Raw genomic sequence first — 7,874 nt, forward strand, 5'->3', positions numbered from 1 at the left:
TGGCCTTACTTGGTGAGGTTTTGCCAAGGGTATTAATAAGGTTAATCACCATCATCATCACCATCCTTTTCAAGTGCTCACTCTGTGCCAAGCACTCTTTTAAGCACCCCACTTAATCTTCATGCCAACCCTATAAGATAGGTACAATTATTATCCCCTTCAGACAGTTGGGGAAAGTGAGGCTCAGAGATTTAGTAATTTACCCAAGAGTAGACCGTAATGGTAGAAATATGAAGCCAGGTAACCTGTCTCTGGGATCTTTGCACTTAACTCTGTTGCTCTGCCTCCCAAAAAGCTCTGGGGACCTGCTTGCCTCCCCCTCAGGGGACTATGCTAGAGCATATGAAGAAGCCTCCCAGGCTGGACATGGTGCCCATGAGGGGACAGACAGTTGGAGGGCAACAAGGGGGGGCGTGTGCTCTGAAGTTCATTTGCTCTAGGCTGTGAGGTCGGGTTAGACTCAGAAGGGGTCAAGGATGGCTGGGAGGGTAGTCCTACCAGAGGGGGGAGCTGTCTGTCTGCCCTGCAGGGAGAAGCCCCTGTCTTCACTGCTGTCCTAGAGGGAAAGAATGTTGCTATGAAGCATGGCCCAGGTCTCTGCTCCAGGCTCCTGAGGCTAACAGAGCCCTCTGTCCATCGTGGACTAGGGCCTCAGCACAGCCCCTTGGACTCCAGGCCTGGTGGTGTGGGGGTAAAGGGGAAGGAAGGAGAGTGGCCAAGAGGGCCAATGGAGACACGTGGTCAGAACTGGAAGACATCTCTCAGTGACAAGTCTATAACCACACTCATCGTCAGAAAAAGGGGCCTCACTCTGGGTTTATAAAATTAGTCACTGCTTCCCCTCTCTAAGCCTCGGCTGCATCACCTCTAAAATGGGGGGGGGGGTGAATATAAACTACCCTCCCCAGTGGCATTGTGAGGAGTAAATGAGATGGCATGTACAAAGCACTTAGCCCTGTGCTTGCCTGGCATACTGTGGGTGCTCAATAATTGGGAGTTTTTGTATTAGCAGTGCTCTGCTTCTATTGCTGGTGAATGAGTGTCTCTGGAGGTATGTTATGGGGCTCTGTTCCCATCGACAGTAGGGATGGTGGAGTCGAAGTTGCAGGGAAAGAAAACAGTGAGCAACAGAACAGCATTCAAAACAATTTCTCCAGGCTGGAATAAGCAAGATGACATTGTCCTTCTGTGAGCTTCAAGACATTCACACAAAGCAGAGGATGGGGAGAGACCTCACTTGACCCCAGCTCTGGTGAAAAGGATCTGAATGATTTAGTTGCTCACAACCTGATGGGAACTAATCATGGGAGAGAAAGGCTCTGGAGCCCAGCAGTCTTAGCCTGCATTAACAGTGTGTCGCGTCCAGACTGGGGGAAATAATAGGCCTATTGTGCTGGCGTGGTCAGGCCATATCTGGAATCTTGCATTGCTACACTGACAGGCTGGAATCAGGCCAGGAGGGGGACCAGCCCAGCTTCAGCTCCCAGGTACTTGTGCTAAACACTTCCTGTGTGTTTTCTTGTTTCGTACCCAAAGCAACCCTACCAGGTAGTCACCGTTAATATCTCCACTTTACATATGGGGAGGGTAAGTGAGCTGCTCAGGACCAGCCACACAGCTAGTAAATGGAGGAGCCTGGGGCTTTTCCAAATGGGCCCCTCCTGTGCTTGTACCGGAGGAAGACAGAGCACGCATCACTGAACACACATTTATGAAGTTCCTACTGTGAGTCAGGTCCCAGCTAGTTCATGCGGACAGCAGTGAAAGAGACATGGTTCTTGTCATCCTGGTGTTCACGGTCGGGGGTGGGGGGATCGAAATCACTTGTGATACGGCGTGACGCTACAGGAGTGAAGAGTTTAGGGCTGGAGGGATCACAGAGCCCACCGCAGCCGACTCAGGCCCAGAGAAGGGAAGGGACAGAAGAGGGTCACACAGCATGTGGTGGAGCCATGGGGGCCAGTCTGTGCCCTCTTCACAGTATTCAGCTGCCTCGTTTTGGCTCTCTCTGCTCAGCAGTGACCACGAGCTGTGTGCCACGATGGGAGCTGCTACGGCATATGAGGAAGCTTGCTGTGGCCATCGTGGGGTAGCCAGACCTCATCTCTCCTGCAATCAGGGGTCTTAACAAAGAAAGAAATAAGGAGCCGGGAGCTCAGCAATCACAGGAACGGGTGAGTGGCCTTGGAGAATCCCAGCAGCCCCTTCACTAAGGAAAGCAAATGGGCCCCCACCTGGCCTCTGGAGTGTCTGGGAAGCCTGGGGCAATGTGGGCCAAAGGGACCCCAAGGTGGCAGAAAAGCATGTTTTCTGGATCTGTGTCCGGGGTCTGTTCCAGGCAAATGTCCATCTTCTTTCAAGGACCAGATTACTCAGTCCTCTCTTTTTCAAATCTTTCCTTGATTGTTTCAACCCAGAGTGCCACCGCAACTCTGTATCTCCCAGGGCTTTTTGTTGGGGAGACACACATATCCCAGTTAGCCTTCTGGTAATTTTTGCTGAGAGGAACAGAGCAGGGCTGTTAAGAGAGAAGGCTCTGGAAAGGGGCAAAACCTGCCAGGCCTGGCTCTGCCACATAACAGCTGGTTCACTCCTCTGCGTTTGCATTTATTTCCTCAGCTATAAGATGGGGATGATGTCCCACGCTCACATCGTTGCCGAGCGGACTGAAGGAGATCATGTCAAGCATGGAGGAAGCTCTCCATAAAAGGCCACTGTTATTATCACTGTGGACTAGTGGTTGTGGTCCTGTCCCCTCCCCCACGACTCGCGAGCCCCCAGCCAGCAGGCGCAGCGGCTGCGTCGCGGCCTCATCTTTCCCCCCATGGCACAGAGCCCCAGAGAAACCAACGTTGGAAAGAGGGAATGGTCAGTCTTGCGGGATGAAAGAGGGACATCGATCCTGAAAGTGGCAGCACTACCTCCTCCATCCAGGTTTGGGGGCGAGGGAGACTCGACCTGACTCCCTATTTCAACCCGGCGCTGGGCTTCCCAGCCCCCGGCGTCTCCCAGGCGTGGGGGTCAGAAGTCGTGGGCTGCAGGCCAGACCCAGGGAGAACTCACTCTGGGGGACCTCGGGCAGCTCCCTTCCAGCCTCAGGCCTCAGTTTCCTCGTGCGTGTCAGGTGGGTGCCCGGTCTTCCCCCGGGGTTACGAAGAGCACGCGCAGCCAGCCGGATGCCGGCTTTTGAGAACGTGGCTCTCTGTGGCGGAGCTGCGGGGCGGCCTCGACTGGCGGGAGGGCGGCCCGGCGGGCGCGGGGATTGGCTGAGGCCCGGGCAGCCGGCTCCGGGATTGGACCCGAGAGGGCGGGGCCGAGCCTTTAAGAGGCGCGAGGGGGCGTGCTGGGCACTGTGAGCCTCGCCCGCCGGCCGGGTTTCGGAGCGCGCGCGGCGGCCGTGGCGGCGGCGGTCACGACGGGAGCCCGGGCGGGAGCGGAGGCCCGCGCAGCAGAGGAGCGTCCCGGCGCCCCGGTCCCAGGCGGCGTGGCCCGCGGGTCATGGCCAAAGGAGAGGGCGCCGAGAGCGGCTCCGCGGCGGGGCTGCTGCCCGCCGGCATCCTCCCAGCCGCCGAACGGCCGGCCCAGGTGAAGGTGAGGGTCCGGCTCCCCCCGGGCGGAGGGCTGGGGAGGGGGTGTGAGGGAGAGCTGAGATGGTGACGTCGAGGGAGACGCTTGGTTCCGGGACGTCCTGGGCTAGCCGGGGACAGGAGGGCCCCGCTGCAGGGGAGGGCCGGGGGCGCCCCGGGGACGGGGGCCGATGGAGAAGTAGGCACCGGCGCCCCCTTTTGCTCACCTCCCGCCCCGCATCTCCGCGGAGCGGCGCTACTAGAGCTTCACGTGGTGCCCGGCTCTGCTGTGCGGGTTCCCGTTTTTTCTGTGACGAGTGGCTTAGGTTTGCCGCGTGGGAAGCCAGGCTGACCCCAGAGATCTGGGGGAAACCCCGTTAGTTCCCCAACTCTCAGCCCCCTACTCCCCACCCCCATAGGCCCACGCTTGCGCCTCAGCTCTACGGTGAGGGCCGCTCAAGTTCATTCATAAGAACGAGCTACTTCCGAGGCGTTTGTTTGAGTGTGGGCGTCGGCGCTCGCGGTGCTTTGCGCCTCTTGACCTTCGACCCCATCCCCAGAGCTCTTGGACCTGACTGAAGAACCGAAAGAAATCGGGAGGCTCCAGGGGGAGTGGATCCCAGGCAACAGATATCTGCCTGGGAGGTGACTGCCTTTTCCTTTTAGTTTTATTAACCAGTCCCTGCAAGGAGCCAGGGTGAGCGGTTACGCTGCTACTCCATCTGAGTAATCTCCACTTTCCCCGGGCAACCTCAATCTTCCTAGTGCCCCACCCAGATAGGGCCCTGGCACCGAGAGGAGACGCCTTTCCTCCCCTCTCCAAGGTTCCCTAGGAGCTGGAGATGGGGGATAGCAAGAGGGAGAGTAGGACAGCTCCTGGGCTGGCCTGAAGCTCTAGCTGCCTACAGGGTGGCTCGGGGACAGATGAAGGAACAGCTGTGCCCATAGCCAGCTGGGCTGGGCCCCCACAGCTCTCTAGAGTCCTCATCCAGTAGGCAGGTGGGTCCTGGCCTCTGAACTAGGGCGGGAGCAGGGGCTGGGCTTAGGTGGCTCTTGGCAGCAAGAGGATTTTCAGGTTGTGGCGGTTGGTGCTGGGTGGGGACAGGTCCACTGCTGGAGCATGCTCCCCTTCTGACTTGAAAAGAGCATGGCTGAGACCTTAGGGCGAGTCTTTTAGTGATAGTGGGCTGCTAAATTAACTCAGAATCTGGGGATGGGATGGCTTAGGGACAACTTCCACAGTATGGATTCCCCTTTTCCAGGTTCCTAAGATAGAGAATACTTTTTTTTTTTTTCTTGTGGGAAGTGAGCTCTCCCTGGGTGGGAACAGGGCAAGGCCGACTTGTTCCTCCTGGCAGAGTTGGCTGGAAGGATGGTCCTGCCTCTGGAACGTTCTAGGATGGAGGCCAGGATCTTGGGTCTTTTTTTCATCCTTTCTTCTTCTTCCCAGAAGGAACCCAAGAAGAAACAACAGTTGTCCATTTGCAACAAGCTTTGCTATGCAGTTGGGGGTGCCCCCTACCAGGTGACAGGCTGTGCCCTGGGGTTCTTCCTGCAGATCTACCTGTTGGATGTGGCTCAGGTAAGTGGGCTGAGCCTTCCAGGGCTCCTCCAGCATCCTGAGGTGGGAAGGACTAGGGACTGTCCCATCTGTGAAATGGGACTAGAATCCTTATTTTGCTGCCTCTCAGAGTCAGCAGTGGATGAGAAATAAGAAGGCTTTGGAAAGTATCCAGCAGGGGAATCTATCCGCTCCAGGAGTCTCAGCTGACAAGGTCAGGCAACTTCTCCTTGCCTGGCAAGAGCAACAGAGCCTGGAGGGGTAGGCGATGGCATGAGGGAGAATGAAACCTGCTAGTGANNNTCTAAGAAGAGAATGGCACACGATGTCCCCATTTGGACAACAGTCAGCTGGCACAGCTCAGGGGTTGCTAGATGTTGCCAGGCTTATAGATAAGGCCTATCTCACCTTCACCTAAGAAGCAGAGGCATGTCAGTGGGCAGAGGGGCCCCCAAGGGCTGGGCTCAGGTAAGGTGCCCAGTGCACAGGGTGTTTGGGAGAGATATTAGGGGGTGAAGCAAGTGCACAGGGTCTTTGGGAGAGATACTTAGGGGGTGAAGCAGGGCTCCGCTCTGTTTTAAGAAGCTTTGGCCAGGAGCCTGGCATCCTGAGAATTCACCTTGCCTGGATGGGAGAATGGGAAACTCAGCAACCATGGCTCTTGGGGCCCACACACTGCACCGGCTATCTTTTCTACGTAGCATCTGACTCTGCAAGCAAAGCATCTTAGTTGTATCCATTTCTAGGTGGGGAACACTGAGCCCCAGAAAGGACAAATAACTTCATTCAAGCAGCTAGTTTTGGAGCAAATCCCATGGCCTGGGTCCTAAGTGGGGTGTAAATATGAGGAATGTGCAATCCAGGTGTAGAACTGTTGTCAGGAGTGGGAGGGTAGGGAAAGTCAGACTGGGGAAGCTACAGTGTGGGAGAGACCACTAGCTTCCCTGCTCCCTGGAGCAATAGTAGAGCTTTGATGGATATAAGGAAGAGTCTTCTCTTTCAGAGAAGCTCTCTCTTCCGGTCTAAAAGGTTTGTGGAGAAGGGAATAGCTTGACTGGATAGTGACAGGCCACTTTCTAAAAGCATCTAAAGATTCCTTTTTCCACATCCAAGATAGAGCTTGACCTACAAGACAGGGATTTTAACTCTGGTTCTATAAGACAGGGGTCATAACTCCCATTATACAGATGGGGAAATTGAGGTCCATCGTGGTCACCCAGCAAATGCTCATTCTGACAGGTGGCTGGAGCTCAGGGCTGCGAGAGTGAAGCAAGGAAAGGATTCTGGATTCATTCTAATGGGTGGGAGTGTTTTCAAGGGCAGTGGAAGGGAGGACATAAGGGAGCAGATCTGGGAAAATTTCTAAGGCACATGCTGCTACTGACTGCTCTCAGAGAACTGTTACTATGGCCATTAACAGGCAAGTGAAGATGCTTAAGGCCCGGGTGAGAGCAGTGCACAATGCCAAGGGTCTGGCTGAGATGGGGAGGGAGCCCCTGCTTTGGCCTACCAGTGAGGATTGAGGTGAGTAGAAGGACGAAGGGGTCATCTTCTACCTGTGTCCCATTCCAGGTGAACCCTTTCTCTGCCTCCATCATCCTGTTTGTGGGCCGAGCTTGGGATGCCTTCACAGACCCCCTGGTGGGCTTCTGCATTAGCAAATCTTCCTGGACCCGCCTGGGCCGCCTCATGCCCTGGTGAGTAGAAGAGACTCCTTCGAGGTGGCAGAAGGCAGGGCATCCGGCACGTCTACTAACCCTCGATCCTTCCATCTGGCTTGTCACAGACTGTGGGGTGAGGAGAAGAAATGACGAAAAAACCCCAAGTGCCAAAACCCTGGATGAGGCCTCAGCTGCCCCAGGCGTGGGCGCTGGGATGCCCTGCCAGTTCATTCCCGGGCTGGCCAAATTGCTAGACTGAGCAGCTTCCTTTCCTCCAGGCGCCCTTGCCCCCTGAGGTCCATTCCCTTCGGTGAGACTGGAATTCTAACTTCTCCCACTCAGTCATTTACCATAGTGGCCGAGATGGTGCTGCATAGCGGTTGAGAGGTTACACTCTGAAACCATTCTGCCTCAGTTTCACCACCCCCAGCTGTGCAACCTTGGGCAAGTCGCTTAACATCTCTGAGCCTCAAGTTTCTTCATCTGCAAAACAGAGATAATATTTATGCCTATCACTTGGGTTTTTTCACCTATTTTTTGTATGTGAAGTACTTAGAACAGTGCTTGGCACATATGAAGTAATATATAATTTGGCACCCTTCGGAGTAGCTCCTGGTGGGATAAGGGTGGAGGGCACTACCCAGAATGGGATAGCAGACCCATAACCTCTGGCCGCTTGGATGATGTCAACTACATTTTCCCTTGATACAGAGCCTACACCACTCAGCCTCAGGCTATAGGGCAAGGCTGGGGGAGGTAGCACCATAGATCAGACGGCAACGGGAGACACATGGGACAGGCTGACAGGCTGGAGCTCTGGTTCCCTCCAGGACATCCTGCTTGGTGGGGGGAGGCGGTGGACATACCCCTTTCATCTCCAGCCCATCCAGGCTCAAGTGGGCGCCTTCCTGCCCCAGGGGTGCCCATACCTGGTCTCCGGCCTTCAAAGCTCTTCCCACAGCCCCCACCCCACCCCCACAACTTCCTTTCCCACGAGGCCCCCCTCCCATCACAATCACGCCAGCCTCTGGCTGAGGCCCAAATTGGGGCCTTTGATCCAGGCTTCACGCGGGGGGGGGGGGGGGC

The 7,874-nt window shown here is 55.8% G+C and overlaps 1 protein-coding gene across 2 annotated transcripts in view; it reads left to right on the top strand.

The window, feature by feature from the left end:
• Window positions 1-3,466: 3,466 nt before the first annotated feature.
• The window catches only part of MFSD2A (major facilitator superfamily domain containing 2A), a 12,488-nt gene continuing 8,080 nt past the window's right edge, over window positions 3,467-7,874 (top strand). Inside the window, exons 1-3 of one of the 2 annotated variants that reach the window (XM_040619317.1) lie at window positions 3,467-3,591; window positions 5,017-5,148; window positions 6,700-6,824. In XM_040619317.1, coding sequence (XP_040475251.1) covers window positions 3,499-3,591; window positions 5,017-5,148; window positions 6,700-6,824 — 350 coding nt within the window. In that variant the 5' untranslated portion in view covers window positions 3,467-3,498. The remainder of the gene's footprint in view (window positions 3,592-5,016; window positions 5,149-6,699; window positions 6,825-7,874) is intronic. The other variant, XM_040619318.1, reaches the window with a different exon arrangement.

Source organism: Ursus maritimus, unplaced genomic scaffold, assembly GCF_017311325.1.
Source record: "Ursus maritimus isolate PB19 unplaced genomic scaffold, ASM1731132v1 scaffold_32, whole genome shotgun sequence".
NCBI classification, from domain to species: Eukaryota; Metazoa; Chordata; class Mammalia; order Carnivora; family Ursidae; genus Ursus; species Ursus maritimus.